This window comes from Microtus pennsylvanicus, chromosome 2, assembly GCF_037038515.1.
Source record: "Microtus pennsylvanicus isolate mMicPen1 chromosome 2, mMicPen1.hap1, whole genome shotgun sequence".
NCBI classification, from domain to species: domain Eukaryota; kingdom Metazoa; phylum Chordata; class Mammalia; order Rodentia; family Cricetidae; genus Microtus; species Microtus pennsylvanicus.
In genome coordinates, this window is record NC_134580.1 from 97,441,500 (window position 1) to 97,462,997 (window position 21,498).

Consider the following 21,498-nt stretch of genomic DNA (forward strand, 5'->3'; position numbering starts at 1 on the left):
GTTTTATATATATAAAAAAAAGTTTATTAGTGATGATGCACAAAAGTGTATGGGGTGGGAGAGCTGGAGCCGGGTCTACGTGGGCTTCCCCTCATCTTCCTGCTGCATCTGCGCGATCAGCTGCTGGCGCTCAGCTGCCTGGCGCATGCGCATCATGACAAGACTCTCATAGTCCCTTTCTGACCGCACTGAGCCCTGGGAACAGAAGGGACAAAAAAGTCAGGCTAGCAGGCACGGCCCCACAGATTCCAGATTCAGTATCAGGCCTGGGCCTAGACAGAACCAAGTTAAAAGCTGAAGAGGAAGAAGGGGCGGAGGAAGGACCCAGACATCTTGGATTCCGACTCCTCCAGGAGCCTAGAGAGCAGGCCTGTGCTTCCCAGGCTGCTTCTCCATTAGCTCCTCACCCGCTCATCTCTAAGCTCCCCTGGCCTCCCTGTCCCCAGGATGTCACATCTCTCTCCATCCTGCTCTAGTCCAGGCCTCAGCCCTTTATCTGCCTCTCCTTCCCTCCGCCCATGGCTTCTGCCTGGCAGGTTTCCAACAGAAGAGGAGGTCTGAGGTCTACTGGACACAGCAGCACTCTTCCCCTATGGTCTGGCCTGCTGAGGACACAAAAGGGGGCCTTGCCCTCTCCACAAGCATGAGCCCAGCTTGCCTCGTAAAGACAAGACCAGGCTACTATAGGTAGGGTCCTTGGCTTTCTTTTAAGATCTTGCTAGCCATGCAGGGGACTGAGGAGGGGTTCACTTCGATAACCCAAGAACAACAGCCAGCCAGCCACAGGCCAAAGCTGTGGAAGGGAAACAGCCTGATAGCAGAGCACTGTGTGACCAAGCCTGTCAGGCCAACGGTATGAATCAGACCGTTTCCTCCCTTGGCACCGCTGGAGCTGTGACACCCCTTATATGATTCTACAGCAGATAGAAGGGTGGGTAACCCACCAGCGATGGTACAGAGCCAAGCCAGGACAGCAGTACCAAGTGTGGTGGCCCAACTGTAACCAAAGAGTTGTGGGGCCCTATGGGGGGGGGGAGGACGACCCCACGCTGGTGCGCTCCCACAGTAGAAGGCTTGGAAGTCAGTGACCCGGGGAATAACATGGGAGTGGCTGAAGTTGGGCCGCCAGGCTCTGGCTAACTTGTTTGGAGTCAGGGGTGCAGATAAACAGGAAGTGACACTCAATCTGGTCCCCCTGTCTTTATACCTCCCCCATCCCTAGAAATAACCTCTTCTCAGCCACCCTCCCCCCAACCACTGGCAATTCAGGGCAGCTTCACACATACTGGCCCCCTCTACAAGAGGGTCCCCAAATGAGGTCCCCGAGCCAGAGGGAGAGCACTGGAGCAGCCGGGCACCGGCCTTCTGGGTGCCGAGAGTAAAAGCTGAGATGCTATACTGATGTCCCCGCTGTGGGGAGGGCGCTGCTCCTTCCCCAAGTTCATACTGCTCTACCAAGAAAACTTCAAGTCACCCCTGGCATGCCCCCAGAACCCTGGGAGGAGTAAGCCCTTTACAGGCATGGGGCTGGTACCGGTTAACACACCCTCCACATCCTTCCCCACCATTCCTGTGGCCTGCCTAATGAGGGCCTGTCAACCAGCCCAAGGGCTGAGTCACCCACACCGGCAGGTCTCCTCTCTTCCTTCTCCAACAACTGTTCCAAAAATTGCCTTTCAATTAGCACTACCTCCCTGGGCTCTTCCCAGAGCCGGCTGGGGCTAGGGAGCCAGGCAGGCCTGCTGGGGTCACGGTGGCAGCGGAGCTTTGACTGGACAGGAAGTCACCTGGTGACACACCGGGCAGGGCTGTCCCCAGACCACTCCCCAGAGGAATCTGAAGCGTCCTACTGCCCTGGGGTGTTGGTCACAGCTGCCCCAGTCCCAGCCTGCGGATGCTGCAATTACCTCAGAGCATGAAACCAGCTTCCCACCTGACTGAGTCAGCTGAAAACAAAACACATCTCTACCACACGCTGGCACAAACAGTCACGCCACTAATCAGAGTCCCCAGATGCTGGCAGAGAGAGCACAGCCCCACACTGGCCAGGAGATCGGCACATGCCACCAACTACCAGAGAGAGGGTGCCGCAGCCTGAAGAAGTGCACGCTCCCCTCCGGAGGTCCCGCCCTGCCCACCAGGCCCTCGGCCTTGTTTGACTCCGGCCCTGCTCTGTAAGTACCGCTGCTTCCTTTGGTTTTTTTCTACATGCCCGTCAAGTAACCAGGCCATTCTTATCTAGGCGGAAACTCCCAGCACTCTGATATCCCGGACAAACTCTCCCTCCTGCTAGTCTTGTCTCACCATCCAAGATGCAACAAGACAAAGGGCCACACCGAGCAGAAGCGTGCCGCCTCTGCTCCTAGCCCTTGAGGGGTGTCGTCCCAGTTTCTGGCCTCCAGTCTGCTGGCAAATGGTCACAAGCTGCTGCTGAGCCCCTTTGTGGGGTTTCTCAGATGCCAGACCTGTTGGCTGACTTAGGAGCTCCATGGAGACTTGGCGGAAAGGCTCCTTCCGCAATGCCTCCTTCTTCAAGAGAATGACCCTGGGGCGGCCGCGGCGACTGCGGAGACAGGGCAGCACACTCAGCCAGGCCAGCACTGCTGGTGGTGACCACGAGGAGTACAGCAACAGAGAAGTCATCCGGGAACTTCGAGGGAGGTCAGATGGCCGGCGTCTGCCCTTGTGGGGAGATGAGCAGCCCCGAGCTACTCTGCTGGCCCCACCCAAGCCCCCACGTCTCTACCGAGAGAGCTCCAGTTGCCCCAATATTCTGGAGCCCCCAGCAACCTACACTGCCACCTACTCGGCCACCCTGCCTTCAGCCATCTCCCTGACAGGCCCTCTCCACCAGTGCTCACAAGAGGACCTTTTGGATACTCCCCATTTCCCGAGGACACCTACTCCGGACCTCAATGACCCTTTCTTTTCCTTCAAAGTGGACCTGGGGATTTCACTTCTGGAGGAAGTTCTTCAGATGCTGAAGGAGCAGTTTCCTAGTGAGCCCCACTTCTGACCCCAGTGAGGACAGAGAGAACTGGGGTGACTGGAGCCTGGGAGACCTAGGCAGGTAAAGTGTGGATTATGGAGCAGGTGGAGACATAAGCCACAGTGCAGCCGGCCCCGACTGCTGAGCAATCCTCAAGTCACCCGGTGTGAAGGACAGAAGCCAGCTGGGAAAGTATGGGGGTCCCTCTCTGGCAGGAGCCCTGAAGGAAGCTGGAAAGAAAGGTCAGGAAAAGGAAGCCACACCTGCAGCCACAGGAACTGGTCATAGGTCAGGGGAGAGATAGGGTGGCACAGGGCGAGTCAGGAAATCGGACTCAGACCAGCCTCTAGAATCACTGTCAACAGAGAAATCATAGGCTACATCTAGGAAGAAGCCGTCTAACTGAGATTAAGAGGAAGGCCGGAGAGAGCAGAGGTAGAAAAGCCACCTCTCACTTCCTATGCTTGTTTAATTGAAGTAAAAGCAAACCGAAAGTTCGGTTCCAGAGGCTGGAGAAATGGCTCAGTGGATAAAGAGTTTGTATGCAGGCAGGAAGGCCTGAGTTCAGACCTCCAGTACCTACATGAAAAAAGCCAGACAGGTTTGACAGCCTGCCTGGAATTCCCGTGTTCAGGATGCAGGCACCAGGAGTCCCAGGGGGCAGGCTGGCTGGCTAGACTAGTCAGATTGGCAGACTCCAGGCCCACGCACACCCACGCGCACACACACACACCCACGCACACACACACACACACACACACACACACACTCACTCAAACATACACTATACAGACACAAACACAAATCAGTTCCTTTTCACCTTAGCCAATGTTTGCTTATTTTTGAGACAAAGTCTCTTACATAGTACGGGTGGCCTTAAGCTTGATGCTCCTGGGACTGCAGGCATGTGCCACCACACCCAGTTGTTTGGGCCGCACTGGGACCCAAACCCAGAGCTTCACGCATGCCAAGCAAGTACTCTACCAAAACGGCCACATGCCAGCCCTCTAGCCACATTTTAAAGATGTTTTTAAAAATTATTTTTAATTGTGTGTGTGTGTGTGCATGCACACACGTTTACACAGGTGCCTGCAGAGGCCAAAGGTGTGAGATGCCCCTAGAGCCAGAGTTACAGGCAGTTGTGAGCCACTTGATATGGTTGCTAGGAATTGAACTCAGGTCCTCCGGAAGAATAGTGTCTGTTCTTAATTGATAAGCCATCTTTCCAGCCTACCTAGCCATATTTTAAATCAACAGCCGGACCTGATTCATGGCTACCAGACAGTATGACATAGTTAGACCGAAATCCACCTGATGGTGCTGGCTAGGCACTAGTGCAGAAACAGCAGAAGCTTGGCTAAGGAAAGGAAGATGCCACCCGGGGTGCAGATGCAGGAGGGGCTGACAGAGCAGGAGAGGCAGGTGGAGGAAAAGGCAGGGGAATGCCCGACAATCATTACCAAACAGCTCACAGGTCCTAAGCAATCCTGTGAGGAGTGTTCTGGGAACTCCCACAGTGTTATGTATGGGGGCCTCTTGGGGGCCTCTGGGAAAGGCTGTACAGACAGCAGCCTTCCTTCCCAGCAGAGGGATGACTTGATCAGGGAAAGAACAATGCACCAAGCAGCTCCAGAATCCTCCACCAGGCGGGGAGTTCTGCCTTGCCCCAAACAGGCTGCACCTGTTACTATCCTAGTCTGGCTCGGCCACATCTGAATCCAGAACTCAGAAGTGCTGGACACATGGGTCTGGCCCCCCCCAGGCTACTCCGAATGTGAAAGAAGGGTGGAGGGAAAGCTGACACACCCTGTGTCTCTCCTGTGCCCTGCGCCTGTGCGGAGGTGCCCAGCTGAGGGCTCTGGATACAGAGGCAGTGAATAAAGGTTTTCTAATGCAGCCTACAGAGAGTGACCTGGATGTGGAAGGCTGAAACTGAGTGGTGGAGGAACAGGCTTCTAAGTCAAGATCCTGAGCCGGCCTAGACCACTTCATGTCCCTCCTCTACCAGGGTCTGCGACACTGTGGTGGTGCGGATGAGAATGGCCCCAAAGACTCATGTGTTTGAACGCTTGCTGCCCAGTTGGTGGAACTGTTTGGGGAGAATTAGCAGGTGTGGTCTTCTTGGAGGAGGTGTCCCTAGAGGGTGGGCTTTGAGGTTTCAAAAGCCCGTGCCATTCCCAGTTAGCTCTCTCTCTCTCTGCTTGTGGTCGTTACCTCAGCATATAAGCTTGCAGCTACTGCTCCAGCATCCTGCCTACTACCGTACCTACACTAATGGCCATGGGCTCTATAACCTCTGGAGCCATGAGACCCCCCACTTAAATGCTTTCCTTTATAAATTGCCTTGGTTATGGTGACAAAACTGTCATGGCAGTAGAAAAGTAACTAAGACAGGCACACTCCCCAGAACTCCCAACCTCTCAGGCAGGGACAGGCACAGGTAGTCAGACAGAGACCCTAATAACTCTGGGAGGCTGTGGACATGCCAATAGGTACCCAGGCTGTTTCAGAGAAGAGAAGGCCAGGAGCTCCTGCCCCCAAAGCACTTATCTCTCCAGCAAAAGTGACCAGGAGTCTATGCCCCAACTCTGCAGTCAGGCTGAAAAACTGGGCCATCAAAGATAGAGTGAACACTAGCCTCTGTGGAGTCGGGAGGACCGAGACAGTGAACACTAGCCTCTGTGGAGTCGGGAGGACCGAGACAGTGAACACTAGCCTCTGTGGAGTTGGGAGGACCGAGACAGTGAGCACTAGCCTCTGTGGAGTCGGGAGGACCGAGACAGTGAGCACTAGCCTCTGTGGAGTCGGGAGGACAGAGACAGTGAACACTAGCCTCTGTGGAGTCGGGAGGACAGAGACAGTGAGCACTAGCCTCTGTGGAGTCGGGAGGACAGAGACAGTAAACACTAGCCTCTGTGGAGTTGGGAGGACCGAGACAGTGAGCACTAGCCTCTGTGGAGTCGGGAGGACCGAGACAGTGAACACTAGCCTCTGTGGAGTCGGGAGGACCGAGACAGTGAAAACTAGCCTCTGTGGAGTCGGGAGGACCCAGACAGTGAGCACTAGCCTCTGTGGAGTTGTGAGGACCGAGACAGTGAGCACTAGCCTCTGTGGAGTCAGGAGGACAGAGACAGTGAGCACTAGCCTCTGTGGAGTCGGGAGGACTGAGACAGGGAGCACTAGCCTCTGTGGAGTCGGGAGGACTCAGAGGCAGCTAGAAGGAGCACAAGTGGCCACAAGCGGAGCAGCAGATACAGCACTCCAGGTTCAACACAGAGTGGGATGCTCTCTCTAGAGGAGACGAGCTCATAGCGTCTGCTCTAGTCACCCGCCTGCTGGCCTCTTCATCCAGCACAGGGATGTCTGACCTCCAAATCCAACGAGAGCTCCAACAGGAGACATGCATGGGCCAATTTTTTTCTTTTCTTTTTTTCTTTTCTTTTTGCTTTTTCAAGACAGGGACTCTCTGTGTAGCCCTGGCTATTCTAGAGCTCACTCTGTAGACTACGTTGGCTTTGAACTCAGAGATCCACCTGCCTCTGCCTCCCAAGTGCTGGGACTAAAGGTGTGCGCCACCATGTCTGGCATGGGCCGACTTTTGTGTCTCTCTGAACATGTACTTCAGTGGTAGCATGTGGGTTAATTATGAGCAGGACTCTGGGTTTGATACATTGCCAGAAAAAAAAATAGAAAAGAAAAAAACACCAGGTTGTGGTGCATGCCTTTAATCTCAGCACTTGGGAGGCAGAGGCAGGTAGATCTCTGAGTTTGATGCCAGCCTGATCTACAGAATGAGTTCCAGGACAGCCAGAGCTACACAGAGAAACCCTGTCTCCAAAAACCAAAAAAAAAAAAAAAAAAAAAAAAAAAAGGAAGGAAGGAAGGAAAGTAGGTAGAAGAAATAGGGTCCTTTGGTACTGTTAAGTTGGGCCTGGGAGTTGCATTGGTCAGGACTCCAAATCCCAACATGCCAGGCTCTGACCCCTCCCTGGGGGAGGGTCAGGACCATTCCCACAGGGTATTTAAGTTGGCTCCCAGAGGAGAAACACGTGGTTTAGGGTTTGCAGTGCTCCCCACTTTCCTGTCTCCCCACCATGCGCTCAGCCACCCGAGAGCACCGTATTTAATAAAGCGATGGGCATTTTAATTTGGTTTGATCTGACCTAGTTGGATTTCTCTGCGCCGGCGGAGCTGCCCTCTTAGGGTTTATTCCTAACAGGTACCTCCTAGAGAACAGGGGTGAGCAGAGAGCCCTCTCGGACTGACTGAACCCACCCACTGCATTTTACTCTGATCTGGACTTGGGAACAAAGGGCCTGAGAAAGTAGAAGCTGAAAGGATCCCAGACCCCAAGCAGACCCAGCGGTGATTCCTGACTTTTTACCTTTGATAATCCTGCGTCACTGTGACCCACTGTGTCCTGGGGCTGTCCCTCCAACCAGGAAATCTTCAGAGGGTTGTCCACCAGGCCCACTTCATTTTTGACAGCCAGCTCCTGCCAAACAGAGTCTCTAGTCCCTGCCCATCTGATCCAGTTATAAGGGGCTCTTTCTACCCCACAGAAAGATTAAGACAAACATAGTGTTCCAAGCAGATCTAGGTAACCTCAGCAACCTGCAAACAACGCTATGCTGAAGCTGACCCTTTTGGGAGAATGGAGTAGATGCACCTTCTAATTCAGAGAAAGAAAAAAGAATATTCAGGGTTGGGAGGCCATGCTGGGGCAGGGTATATGGTGTGGTATGGAGTCGGGAGAGTGAACTAAGCCAGAGCATTCCCCCATGCAATCTTGAAGCCAGGAGACCTTTGGGAAGATTCAACTCTTGGACTGTCCTGAAGACCCATAGGCAGTGTGGGGACCTGTGAAAGTGGGCTCCTGCCCAGAATGACAGGTCTTGCCAGTGCACTCACCGCGGCCCTGACAGTTGCAAACTCCACTATGGCGTTGCCTGCCTTCTTTCTGGAAAGCACCAGGTTGAGAACCTCTCCATACTGTGGGGACAAGAGCGCACAGTAAGTACAGCTGGACACACAACACGGCCCGCTATGCTACAGTCCAACCTGGAATACGTTAGGACTAGGGACCCAGAGAGGCTAAGCTGGAGAGAGCTGTTTTCATTTCCTAAGGTATACAGTCAGCAACGGGGAGACAGGCGGAGCTCCAAGACCTAGGCTAGCACACAGCAGCGCTGTCTCAACTTCTGGAAGAGGAAAAAGGAGGGGGTGTTCATTCCAGACAGCCACCTCCGCTCCCCAGCACATGCAGCTAAAGCCTGAGCTTTACGGAAAGGGTTAGGCGTAGGCACCAGAGGGGCACAAGATCACTCAGTTCTAGGGGAGTCTCTAGACAGAAAGAAAAGAGTAGGTAGCAACATGACTGAAGTTCAGGGCACTTGAGCTCTGGCCTGAGATGACAGGGAGTGGCAGATGCCAGCAGAACCCACCTTTTGCAAAAGTCTCAGGAGGACATCTCTGGAGTAGCCACCTTGGGACTCATCCTCCTTCTCGCACCTCCACTTCAGCTGAAAGACAACATGACTATCAGCCACACCAGGCTCTATGAGTGAGCTCGCCACCCAACCAGACCCCGCTGCTCTCCAAACTCTGGTGATTTAGACCACCCAAGCTATGCCTCCTGCAGAAACTGAGAGGGAGGCAGCCTGATTAATCTTAGGAACACTTTATATACTCTAAGAACCCATCTCAAGCAGGCGGTGACGGCATATGCCTTTAATTTCAACACTCAGAGACAGCAACAGGCAGATCTATGAGTATGAGGCTAGCCTGGTCTACAGAGTGAGTTTCAGGACAGCCAGGGCTGTTACACAGAGAAACCCTGTCTCAGGAAAAGAGAAAGGGAGGGAGGGAGGGAGGGAGGGAGGGAGGGAGGGAAGGAGGGAGAAAAAGAGCTCATCTCAACTGGAAGAGATGGTTCATCAGTTAAGAGCGATTCCTGAACTTCCAAAGGTCCAGAGTTCAATTCTCAACAACTACATGTGGTTCACAACCATCTGTAATGAGATACAGCGCCCTCTTCGGGCCTGCAGGTATACATGCAGGCAGAGCACTGTATATATGATAAATCTTAAAAACAAACAAACAAAAACCAAAAAGGACCCATCTCAGAGGGCTCCTGAGGATGTCTTGCCCACACCAGCCAACGTTCCAGCCACCTGGTGTGACAAGCTCTGAGGCTCAGTCAGGGTCCAGGCCCAGGATGGCGGAAGGATGGAGAAGTGGCGCCAGTTTCCCACGGGAAAGCACCTGTTCTTGCCGAGGACCACAGTGCTGTGACCACAGACCCTACAGACTCACCTTTAGCTTGGGGGTTCCTTTGCCTTCAGTATTTTCTGTTCTTCCTAAAAATATTGGGAAAAGAAGAAAACTAAAATTTCAGAGTCCTAGGTCCCCCAAAGGAGAGGCAGAGGCTGACCTCCTGAAGGTCACCTGTCAGCTCTCTCAGATGGAAAGCTGGGTACGCATCATAAGAGCCAGAGGCAGACACAGGCCATTCAGCTTCACTGAGGCCAAGTACCCCAAGGCCTCTCCCCTCAAGATCTGCTCCAAAACAGAGCTGTCAATTCTTGGGACTGAGACTTGATTTTTTGTTTGTTTGTTTTTTTGGGTCTTTTTTTCTAGACAAGGTTTTTCTGTGTAACAGTCCTGCCTGCCCTGGAACTCGGTTTGTAGACCAGGCTAGCCTTGAACTCACTGAGATTCACCTGCCTCTGCCTCCCAAGTACTGGGATTACAGGCGGGAGCCACCACCCGCCTGGGACAGGGACTTGTAAAAAGCACAGAGGCTCCCACAGGTGTCCCAGTAGGATGCTGTGGAGCACCACGGAGTTGTCAGGGTTCCGGCAGGCGGAAGCTCTACAGCCACTCCATGAACGATGCGCACCGGCCCTGGAGGAGACACAGGCGAGTGTCTACTCTCACCTCGCAGCCTCTGCTCCCGGTCCTGGCGAATCTGCTCCTGGACCAGCCTTTGCTGTTCCTCCAACTGACGGGAACCCTCTTCTCGAAGGCGTGCAATCTGCAGAGCAGGGGGCGGAGGGGGGATAATTCTGCGCCGATCCAGTGCCAGGCTGGCTCACCTTGTGAAGGTCCCTGGGAGGGTCCGCCTGCAAGCTAGGGCTCAGCAACCTGTGGGCGGGACAGAGCACCAAGCTCCCACAGGAGACAACCTGTGGGCGGGACAGAGCACCAAGCTCCCACAGGAGACAAGAGTGAGCTCGCCCACACAACAGCCACTCAGGCCCCTCCCACTCCAGCCTCAGTGACCCCAAGCCAATGGGTCTGGCGCTCACCTCCTGTTCTAGCGCTGTGGTACTCCGGCTCTCCTCCTCTTCCTCACTCCCCTGGGCCTGGGCCTGCCGCTCCCGGGCCTCCAAGTCTAGGCACAAGGGTTGAACGGTTCAATTTCTAGTCTGCATGTCTACTATGGCCTGCGCCCACCCCAACTCTGGCTGCTTCCCCCACACCTCAAACAGGATGCACATCAGGGCAACCCCGCCCATCTCTTGTGCCCACACACCCCAGTTACTTTACACTGCAAAGGGGCATACACAGAAGAGATACGGCTCTGGAAGGGGAAAACAGCTCACACCGACCAAGCAGGTTCTCTCCACAAAGCAGGCAGCGCACAGGTGTTGCTGTGTCAGCAGCCCGGGGCCTGATGTCAAAGGTGCCGTGGGTGGAGCTGCCGCCTGTGTCACTGTGGTTTGGCACCACAGCCGGCTGGGGCTGTGCCTCAGCTGTGATTTATTTCCCATCGCTGATCTCCAGTTCTCACTGTCTCCCTTCCTCACTCACCGTGGCCCCAGCTCCAGCGCCTCCCCTCAGGCAGTCTGGTGCTGGTATACTCCCACACCCCAAGCCCTGTGCCAGCCAGCTGTGTGACAAACTCTCCTCTCAGGCCCAGGACTCACCGCTTTCCTCTCTGCCTACACTTTATTACCTGGAACGTGCAGCCCTCTGCCTCCCATCCCAGGTCTGCCCTTGTCCATGCTAAAGAAGTGTTATACCACTAAGCTAGGCCCTAGCCCATTTATTTGTTTGGTAAATTCATTAAAAGTGATTGAACTGGGGCTGGAGAGATGACGAGTGTGAAGATTTCAACTCCTGAGCCCCACGGAAGGGGAGAACTGGCTCCTGCAAGTTGTCTTCTGACCCATAAGTGCTCCGCGGTGGGTGTGTGCAGACCCACACTAAATGAATAGATATAAAACAAACCCTAGAAACTGAGCTGTGATTGGCTCTCTTGAGCTCTGGGGACGCTTCCCAGAGTGGAGGCTTAGCAGGTAGTGGCTGGAATGAGCGGGAAAGAGCCAGCTTGGACTGGAGGTGAGAACACTGACTCACCCACCAAACTCAGAGTGAGTTCCCACTCAGGCAAGCTTCTGAATTCTAAAAAATATTTATTTCTAGCATCACCTCTGAGCTAAAAAAAAAAAGAATTTATTGTTACTTTTCTGTGTCTGTTTTGTCCGCCTGCACTGGTACCTGCAGAAGTCAGAGGAGTATTAGATCCCTGGAACTGGAGTTACAGATGGTTGTGAGCTAAGAAGTGAACCCAGGTCCTCTGCCTGAGCAATAAGTGCCTAACCACTGAGCTACGTCTCCAGCCCTAACTCTAACTCGTAACTGGTGTCATTCCTGAGAGTGCCTTTAGCAAACCTGGGCAAAGGCTCCAAGAAGAAAGGTGGGGGACACTAATGACAAGGGCCAAGGGAAGCCGGAGGCCAGCCAGCCTGACAAGGTCACCCACCTAGCTTCACTTTCTTCCTCTTCTCATCAAGTCGCTGGGTCCTCTCTGCTGCCTGCTTCTTGGCTCTCCTCACTTTGTCATACGCGGCCTGGAAAATGGAATAGCACAGCAGAGTCAGTCAGCAAGAAAGGAAAGCTCCGGGCATCTTCCCGGCCCAGGACTCAACCCATAGTTAGCAGCAAGTACTGTACCACAGCAGAGGGCAAGGGCTCTCACAACCTGGTGCTACTTAAGCCAGCCCCTGCTGAGCTTCTGAGCTGCACGGGACTGGGGACACCTAGGCTGCAGCAGTCTCTAATCACTGGGCACAGTTCAGTGAAGGAGGTACCACTTACCCTGGCTGCAGCATCGGTCAGTACCTCCAAGGCCTGGGAAAGCTGGTGGAAGAGTTCAGCTACACACGACAAAAAAGCAAGAGGAGAGAACAAAATGGAGCTGGGTAGTGACAATGGAATCCTTAAAAAGCCCAGGTCAGCAAGACTGGCCAACAGTGAGCAGGAAGTGTATCCACAATCGGCTGGACACCCCATCACATGGAGTGAACTGGGACCACTGCTCAAGGCAGGCCGTGACACCCAGAGGAGCCCCCCACCCCCCACACACACCCAGGGTGCTCTAGGGCCTCACCTGCTCTGGGGTTGTCTGGATTTTTGTCTGGGTGGCAGGAGAGCGCTTTTTGCCTATATGCCTTCTTCACCTAGAGGAGTCAGAAAACAGTCACACAGCGGATGCCTTCCCAAGGCATGTGGATCAGTCAATCCCACGCACCACAGAGCCTACAGCTCCCTTTGCACAGCCATCAGGACACCCGGAACAAAGAAGGGGAAGGCCGTGAGGGGAGCTGCACTGACACCCAACAGAAGGGTAGGGCCTGATTCCGCAGAGCGCCCAATCTCATTAGTCGGTCCTGGTCTCGGGACAGCTGCCTGCTAACAGCTACTGGTATTTAAAACTGCTCCCCAAAGAAGGAACACGTGATCTTCTCGGTTCGCCTTTCCCCCATCTCTGTGTTTTCCCAGAAGGCCACCCAGGAGCACTGGTATCATTAAACCTGGGCTTCTTTTAATTTGGTCTGATTTGGATTATTGCATCGGCAGAGGTTTGTTGGGCCAGAAAAACTTAGTGGTTAAGAGCATTTGCTGCTCTTGGAGGAACTGGGTTCACTTCCCAGCACCCACGTGGTTGCTCACAAGCATCCATAACTTTAATTTCAGGGGATTTAGTGCCCTCTTCTGGCCTCCACAGGCACTGCAGGCACATTGTGCACAGACATGTATGAAGGTAAAACACACATAAAACAAAAATAAGTAAACCAACAGTTACCAAGAGGTTCTTTTACATACGGCCTGCTTAGATGTTTCCATTAAAGTGGTAAAGAATCACAGAATCTGCCTCTCACTTGTGTTTTTCTGCACCGGTTAGTGACCTGCTGCATAAACTCCTGGAGGAGCAGCTCAACACTCTGGCTTCCTGGTTTCTCAGAGGGAACTAATATCACTTCAACATTCAAGTTAGCTAAATAAGGACTTGAGAGGCAGGCAGGCAGGCAGGCAGGAGAGAGTCCTCTGCTAGGCTGGTACCTGACTCAAACTACCTCCAGAGCCACAGAGTCCAGGATCTCTGGGGTTGTGCTGCCACCTGCTGGCCTCAGCCAGCCCCACACCCACACCTGCCGGGTTAGTCTGGAAAGCCAGACGCAGCTTGAAGAGACCCCAAAGGCCTCCGGCAGTAAGGGAGAAGATGTTCCTCCCTGTCCTCCCCACCTCTCCGATCGCCTACTTATTATGCATGCCCCAGACCACATGCTCACTGCCCCAGCTCGCCTCTTAAAAAATTACAATGAACTGGGCACATTGTAACCCCAGCCATCAGGACACACAGGCAAGAAAATTGGAAGCTCTGGACGTAGACTAGGGTACAGATCTAGCTTGCTCACTTATCCCCCTTAGATCTGTCTAATGGCATTAGATGATTTAAGATACTGTAGCTCATTACCTCATTTGTTAAGTTTACTGCCAAAATACAGACAGATGCCGGGCGGTGGTGGCGCACGCCTTTAATCCCAGCACTCGGGAGGCAGAGGCAGGCGGATCTCTGTGAGTTCGAGACCAGCCTGGTCTACAAGAGCTAGTTCCAGGACAGGCTCCAAAACCACAGAGAAACCCTGTCTCGAAAAAACAAAACCAAAAAAAAAAAATACAGACAGGTGTGCCTCTTTCACAGGCTTCACGGTCCAGGACTAACAGGTTTCAGGTGTGTCTTCAGAGGTTCAGAGCTTCAATTTCCTTTGTCTTCTAAAATACGCATACCTTTTAACCTAAAGCCAAGCCTTTTGCTATGACACCAAGATGTAAATCTGTTCCAGTTCTCTTATAGATGCCTAGAGGTTCCTGGAAAAAGTTCTGCTGCGTTATCAAAAAATCTGGTCTGATAAAGACTAACAGTACCCAGAGCATGTTTTAACCCCACCCATTTTTAAGCATATTTTACAGGTCACTCCTGCTGCCTGGGCCAAGACCAACTTACAAAGCGCTCTCCAGACAACGTCAACACCTGCACCAGCTCCTGGGACTTCACCGTGGTACCAACTCTCCTGGCTCAAGGACACCTACCTACTAAAAGCTGGTTTATCTGCTCTTGTGTCCAGTTATACACCCGAGCCTCACCTGTACAACCAGGGCACTGCTCTGTCCCATTCTTTCTGACTAGCCCCATCCACAGGGCCAATAATAACAATATTTTTTCTCCTAGCCACCTGCCTTCTCATCTCCCTCAAGAAACAGCTGCCTGAGGTCTCCAGGATGACAGTAAACCAGAATCCGCTCCAGCCACACCTCTCGCTGAGTGTGAGCCCATCAACTCCCAGCTCTCCCCTCTCCCACATTGCCCCAGGCCCACAGGAAGCAGCCAGACTTGAGCCAAAGCCCCTTTATCCAAGGAGTCTAAAATGTTTGGTTGAGGGGCCTCACCTCAGCTCACTGGCACCCCCTTATCCAAAAAGCCTGGAATGTTTGGTCAAAATCATCACTCCAGCTCCCTAACAGCCTTTATACAAAGAGTCTGGAATATTATATTCGGGGGCCTTATCCCAGCCCCTGGTACCCATCTTTGGATCACTGGGCAGGAAGCTCCATTTCAAGCCCCTTCCCCTGGGAGTTGCCTTGGTCCGAACTCCAAAGGGTGACCCCTCCCCAGGTTACTTAGGCTGTCCCCCAGAGAGTGTACACATAGTCTCTGGGTCTTGCATGGTCTCCCCTTCTCTCTCTTCCCTCCCTATGCTTTCCCAGTGACACCCAGGAGCACTGCATTAAACATGGGCATCTTTTATTGGTCTGATTGGAATTATTTGTGTTGGAGGAGAGGCTCGACTTAAGAAATGTTCCTCAATAAGTGTGTGACACCAGGCCTGGCAAGCAAGGCCTCTTCTAAGAATGTAAGATTTTTTAAATTATTTGTGTTTGTGTGTATGTCAGACTCTCCCCACCCCCACACACATACAGTTGAAGGAGTTACAGGCAGCTATGAGCCACCTAACTCAAGCCCTCTAGAAGACTGGTACATGCTCTTACCAGCTGAGACATCTCTTCAGCCCCCATAAGATTCTAGAATCTAGAAAGTCATATAAGATCTCTAAATACTGCTGTTAATTTATAGTTATTCATAACAGGAAATAAAAATCGTTTAAATTCCCAAAGAATAAAAACAACAAATAGCCGGGCAGTGGTGGCACACCTCTAACCCAGCACTTGGGAGGCAGAGCAGGCCGATGTCTGTGATGTGGAGGCCAGCCTAGTCTACAGTGTGAGTTCTAGGACAGCCAAGGCCTCACAGAGAAACTCTGACTCAGAAAAAAAACAAAAAACAAAACCAAAGCAGCAGCTAGTGCTTACCTAATACTTCCACAGACAGGCCCTCCTTGTGCTTACATTGTCTCCATTCCTTTAGCCCCAAAGGACCCCTCGAAGGGCACCTGTGTGCTGCTGAAATCAATGTGTCCACTCTCCCCTAGCTGGGAAGGATGCTGGTGTAGAGTGTGGTAATGGCAAACCAAGAAAGGAAGCGGACCCGGATTTCTATGGAAACTAAGTCCATGAAAAGTTGCTGAGGTGATGAGGGCGAAAGCCAGTGCCTTTCAGAGTACAGTGATTCTGGACTGTAAAGAACGTTTATAACCTGTGTTTCTAAACTAGAAAACATGAATAAGTGGGTCAAGGAATCATTTCTCCCAAGAAATCAACAATTGGGGCTGGAGAGATGGCTCAGCAGCTGAGCGCTCTTGCTACTCCTCCAGAGAACTGGTTTGATTCCCAACACACGTCAGGCAGCTTACTGCCATCTGTAATTCTAGTTTCAGGTGCTTTTCTGGCCTCAGAGACCACCTAGCACAGATGTGGTACACAGACACACATGCAGGCAAACCAAAGCACCCATACATTTAAAATAATTTTAGTATTTTTTGGTTTTTCAAGACAGAGTTTCTCTATGTAGCCCTGACTGTCCTGGAACTCACTCTGTAGACCAGGCTGTCCTTGAACTCAGAGATCCACCTGCTTCTGCATCTCAAGTAATGGAATTAAAGACATGTGCCATCACCACCAGGCTAAAATAAATTTAAACAATTTTAAACATTAAAAAAATTTCAACAGCATTGCAGAGATGGCTCAGTGGTTAAGAGCACTGGCTGCTCTTCCAGAGGTCGTGAGTTCAATTCCCAGCAACCATATGGTGGCTCACAACCATCTGTAATGAGATCTGGCGCCCTCTTCTGGTATGTGGGCATACATGGAGGCAGAATGTTGTATACATAATAAATAAATAAATCTTTTAAAAAAAATAAATAAAAATTTAAAAATTTCAACAAATTAAGAATCACCATGAACAACAACAATCCCTGTGGTAGATATTATTACCCTCGTTTAACAAATGAAGAAACTGGTATAATAAAGACTTATTTTCAGTATATAACTGTACGCTGAAAATTCATCAGCAAAAACCATGCAATTACTATATTTGACAAAACCTGTTCTAGCTGGAGATATAACTCAGTGGCAGAATGGGCAAGGCCTGTGTTCAGTCCCCAGGCTCACACCTACACAAAATCTACTCCGGTGAAACAGTACTGACTCCCAGCCATTCACTCCTTTACCCCTAATAGACAAAAATGTAAAAATATTCATGAAAGAGGGTTATAGTTGGTATTTACTTTCTACAATGAGTTTAAGCAATAAAAGTTAAAAACTTAAATAAATAAGGCCTTCTTGCCACACTAAGTTAAAAGACACGTTTCAGCAAGAGAAGGTTCTAGAACTGTGAGAGGTGCATTTTCAAATTCAGAATCTTCCTTACACTAATGGCAAGACTTTAGGCAAATCACTGAATCTTGCATGGATTCGGGCTCTAAAGCCCACATCTTAGGCTACTGGAGGGGTTAGCGGAAACAGCGTGGCAACCCACACAGTTCCTAAACCTAAAGACTGTGTACTGACGCGTCCCTGTGATCTGCGTCCCTGTGATCCTGGCATCGGAGAGGCTGAAGCAGAAAGACCCAGAGCTCTGGATCACCCTACAGCAAGTTCAAGGCCAGCTTGAGTCAAAGGAGACTCATAAACCACACCTCTGATCTGGTACTCAGGAGACAGGCCAGCCAGGGCTACACAGTGAGACAGTGTTGGAAACCAAAACAAAGGAACAAACAAAATACAAGTTCCCAAACCTCTCCCTCACCCATTCCTTGACAGACAGCAAGTAAGCCACTACAGCACCTGCAGGAACTCGAGGAGTTGACCAGGGACACAGGTGACCCCAATCTGAACGGTCTGTGTGGACAGGAATGGTGTCAAGTCTGCTGGAGACAGTCCTAAAGTTCAGTCTGTGGCTGGCCCCCAGGAGCTCTGAAATACTCTAACCAAAAAAAAGTAGAGAGCTTAGGTTTCCAGCCGGAGATCTCCCACTGGTCTAGGAAAGCTGGCCAAGTACGTCTGTCTGAATTAATAGTTATTACTATATTTAGCTGCTAAGCTACCCTGGGCAGAGCCCTGTTCTGGGTTTGAAGCTGGAAGGCTGGTTTTGACTTTGAACCAGTTGGCCTGGACCTTGGTGCTTTCTCACAAACTGGATCCTAGCTCTGTCCAGCCCTCCCGGCATGACGGCATGACTGGTAGCTAAAGAATTTGTCACTGGGTAAAGACAACTCTCCCAAAGCCGTCTGGTCTCAATTCTCAAGGCTGCTTCTTCAAGGTGGGCCTGACGGCCTTCAGCGGCTTAGGCAGGATTAAAAATTCAAGGCATAGTTGGGCATCATGATTCATCTCAGCACTCAGAAAGCAGATCTCTGTGGGTTCCAGGACTCAGAGCTACACAGTGAAACCCTGTCTTAAAAAGATAAAAGAAGCCGGACGGTGGTGGCACACAGCACTTGGGAGGCAGAAACAGGCGAATCTCTGTGAGTTCAAAGCCAGCCTGGAACACAAGGGTGAGTTTCAGGACAGACCCCAAAGCTACAGAGAAATCCTATCTTAAAAAAACAAATTAAGTTAGCCAAGAAGAGGCTAGGTAGGAATTGGCCAAAGCAGTGTTTAAAAGAAAAAAAAAAAAAACAAATTAAGCCGGGCGGTGGTGGCGCACGCCTTTAATCCCAGCACTCGGGAGGCAGAGGCAGGCGGATCTCTGTGAGTTCGAGACCAGCCTGGTCTACAAGAGCTAGTTCCAGGACAGGCTCCAAAACCACAGAGAAACCCTGTCTCACAAAACCAAAAAAATAAAATAAAATAAAAATAAAAAAACAAAACAATAATATTACAGAAATAACACTATGGAAATATATATATATGTACACCTATATATGTGTATATATAAATATATTTCTTTAATATTATATACATATATATGTATGTATATAAGCCTTCTTTATATAGCAGCTATTCTAGAACTTGCTCTGTAGACCAGGCTAGCTTTGTACTCAGAGATCCATCTGCTGTCTCCCAAGGGCTTCATGAATAAAATTTTTTTTCAGAATGCAACAAAGGACAAAGGACGTAGCTCATTGGCTGAGTGCTTGCCTAGCATGTATAACACCTTGGGTTCAACCCCCCAACACCCTCTCTAAAAAAGAAAAGAGTTCAAGAAAACAGTATTATATCTCGAGCTTGGCCGGGTTGGGAAGGAGAAGGACTTTTAGGAAGGAAGCAGGTATCACTGTGTGAGGATGCAGGATAAAGGCAGCACTGAGGACAGAGACTCAGCTAGAAAGTGGTTTCGTGGGTGCCAGGAAGGCTCAGGCAGGGTTACAGTAGTTGCAGCGAGCTGGCGACCCCCATCTTTACCTACAGGTTTCCTCTAGTTCTCCTGGCCTCACCAGCTCTTGGAACACCTGCATTCCCGAAATGTCACAGAAGGGAGAAGCTGGGTGACAGTCCAGGTGCCCTGTGCAGATCACAGAGCGTTCCAGAGGATCAAGCTGTCTCCAAGGCACGGCTCCAGAATGACAAGGATCTCAGGTGACCAAAGGCCCCAAAGGACTTTAAACTTTTCTTTTTGAGGCAAGAGTCTTACTATTTAGCCCTGGCTGGCCAGGATCTTGCTCTGTAGACCACGCTAGCCTAGAACTCACAGAGATCCACTGGCCTGTATCTCCAAGTGCTAGGATTAAAGGAGTGTACCACCACATCACTAAACTTTAAACTTTAATGCAGAAAAGATTTTAGGTGTTTTGACATAGGGTCTCATGAATCTCAGATTGGCAACAAATTCAAGCACACATCTCAAAAATGACCTTGAACTTCTGATAATCCTGCTTAAAAAAAATCATGTATTAATCTGTGTGTGCAAGCGAGCATGTATCTGTACCAAGTGTAAACACCTGTAGAGGCCAGAGGCATCAGATCCTTTGAAGCAAGAGTTACAGGCAGCTGTGGGTGCCAGGAACCAAGCTTGTCAAGCCCTCTGCTAGAGAACTGGGGTTCTCTTGAAGAACAGAAAGTGCTCTGAGCCATTAGCCCTTTACTAACTTTTTTATTGTTATCAGTGGTAGTGTAAGAACCAAAGTTAGCCTGTAAGTGCCACTTGCCCAAGGACTGATAACTTTCTGGAACGCAGGGGGTGTGGTTCTTGGGAAATAACAAGCCACGTGCCTTCACTCCCCTGGATAAGTTTGTTAGCACTGGATGCGCTTGGTTAACTATGGGCAGGTTAGCTATGGGCAGCTTGGTTAGCTATGGGCAGGTTAGCTATGGGCAGCTTGGTTAGCTATGGGCAGGTTACCTGGGGAGGAAACACATCAGGATGTATGCTTGCCCCTGAGTGGACCTGATGGGAAATATGTAGGTCTGTGGTTTTGCCTTTCTAAGCCTCTGCAAAACATGACTCATAGCCATTTCCTGGGAACCCCGGAATGGATCTGGTCAGAGTCCATCATCTGGCCAGTATTAATTAAAGCTTGCTTCAAATTTGGCTCAAAATTGTAAAACTGGTTTTTCTCTCACGATTCTCAGGTTTATACATGGTAGTTGATTTTGCTTTTGAAACAGGGCCCAGAACAATGAAACAAACAGCATCTATAGGCATACAACAAGTCTCTGTTGCATGGAGGGGGCAAACATTCGCTTACTTTCAACCAAAACAATTAGAAAGCCTCCATTAGTTCGGGCTCAAAGATGAGTAGAAAGATGGGTGCTCTCCTGTCCCCGTTCCCCCCCCCCCCAGGCCTCACCACTATCTCAAAACCTCCCATCCTGCCTGCTAACCCTCTCAAGAAAACCAAGTCTGAGCCAGATATGGTGTCCCCCACCTTTAATCTCAGCACTTGGGAGGCAGAGGCAGGCAGATCTCTGTGAGTTCATGGCTAGCTTGGTCTACAAGGTGAGTTCCAGGACAGCGAAGGCTACACAGTGAGACCCTGTCTCAAAAACCAAAACAAAATAAGCAAAAAAAGTCTAGGAAAGATAACTTAGTGAGGGAGACTACCAGGATAACCACAGTGGGGACCAAACATTAGTGCCCCTCAGCCCATATCACAGGGTGGGGGTGGGGTAGAAGGAATAAAGCATCAACAACACTTAGCCCCTTCCGAAGCTCCATGACGGGTCTCACAGATCACAGCAGCCCAGCAGAGGTGGCACAAGCTGGAGCTCGACCACCTTCAGGGTGCTTTGCCCCAGGCACCCAACAGGGCCTCTGACAATCTTCCTGTCTCCAGTTTCACCTCTTGAGGGGAAGGAACTCCTGACTCAGCCAGAAAAGCAAGGGGTAAGGGATCCAATAAATAGAAACAGCCATCATTAACTTAAAAGAAAGGTGCCCTACAAAGAACAGATCATTATTTTTTTAAAGGCGGCTGTCCTTTCTTGTAGTAAAACGTGGAGTCGGGTAAGTAAGAGGTACAAGTAATTAGACCCAGTTCTCAAAAGCCAGGCCAACAGGTAGCACCCAGACAAGGAAACACAGGGAGGCAGTGACAACAGACACAGAATGAACAAACCATCCGGTGAAGCAGCCAGAAATCCATTACCGGCTCCTGTTCCCGCAGGGGAACAGTCTGATCACAGCCTAGGCACGCATTTCTCCCCAAGCCCCTGTTCCCGCAGGGGAACAGTCTGACCACAGCCTAGGCACGCATTTCTCCCCAAGCCCCTGTTCCCGCAGGGGGACAGTCTGTGATCACAGCTAGGCACGCATTTCTCCCCAAGCTCCTGTTCCCACAGGGGAACAGTCTGTGATCACAGCCTAGGCACGCATTTCTCCC

The 21,498-nt window shown here is 51.0% G+C and overlaps 2 protein-coding genes across 2 annotated transcripts in view; one reads left to right on the top strand and one right to left on the bottom strand.

Moving 5' to 3' along the window:
• Window position 1: 1 nt before the first annotated feature.
• The window catches only part of Dnajc17 (DnaJ heat shock protein family (Hsp40) member C17), a 32,359-nt gene continuing 10,862 nt past the window's right edge, over window positions 2-21,498 (bottom strand). Inside the window, exons 2-11 of the mRNA XM_075961803.1 lie at window positions 12,387-12,456; window positions 12,095-12,153; window positions 11,760-11,847; window positions 10,300-10,385; window positions 9,929-10,025; window positions 9,305-9,348; window positions 8,434-8,511; window positions 7,901-7,981; window positions 7,374-7,484; window positions 2-195 (exon numbers count right to left, since the gene is read on the bottom strand). Of these exons, the coding sequence (XP_075817918.1) occupies window positions 76-195; window positions 7,374-7,484; window positions 7,901-7,981; window positions 8,434-8,511; window positions 9,305-9,348; window positions 9,929-10,025; window positions 10,300-10,385; window positions 11,760-11,847; window positions 12,095-12,153; window positions 12,387-12,456 (834 nt within the window). The 3' untranslated portion in view covers window positions 2-75. The remainder of the gene's footprint in view (window positions 196-7,373; window positions 7,485-7,900; window positions 7,982-8,433; window positions 8,512-9,304; window positions 9,349-9,928; window positions 10,026-10,299; window positions 10,386-11,759; window positions 11,848-12,094; window positions 12,154-12,386; window positions 12,457-21,498) is intronic.
• C2H15orf62 (chromosome 2 C15orf62 homolog) lies at window positions 2,400-4,660 on the top strand. The gene has a single exon (XM_075961804.1). The coding sequence runs from the start codon at window positions 2,489-2,491 to the stop codon at window positions 3,014-3,016; it is 528 nt and encodes a 175-aa protein (XP_075817919.1). The 5' UTR covers window positions 2,400-2,488; the 3' UTR covers window positions 3,017-4,660.

What these genes read in the sequence shown, in the direction of transcription:
- C2H15orf62 (XM_075961804.1), top strand. Translation starts at nt 2,489, where the DNA reads ATGGAGACTTGGCGGAAAGGCTCCTTCCGCAATGCCTCCTTCTTCAAG.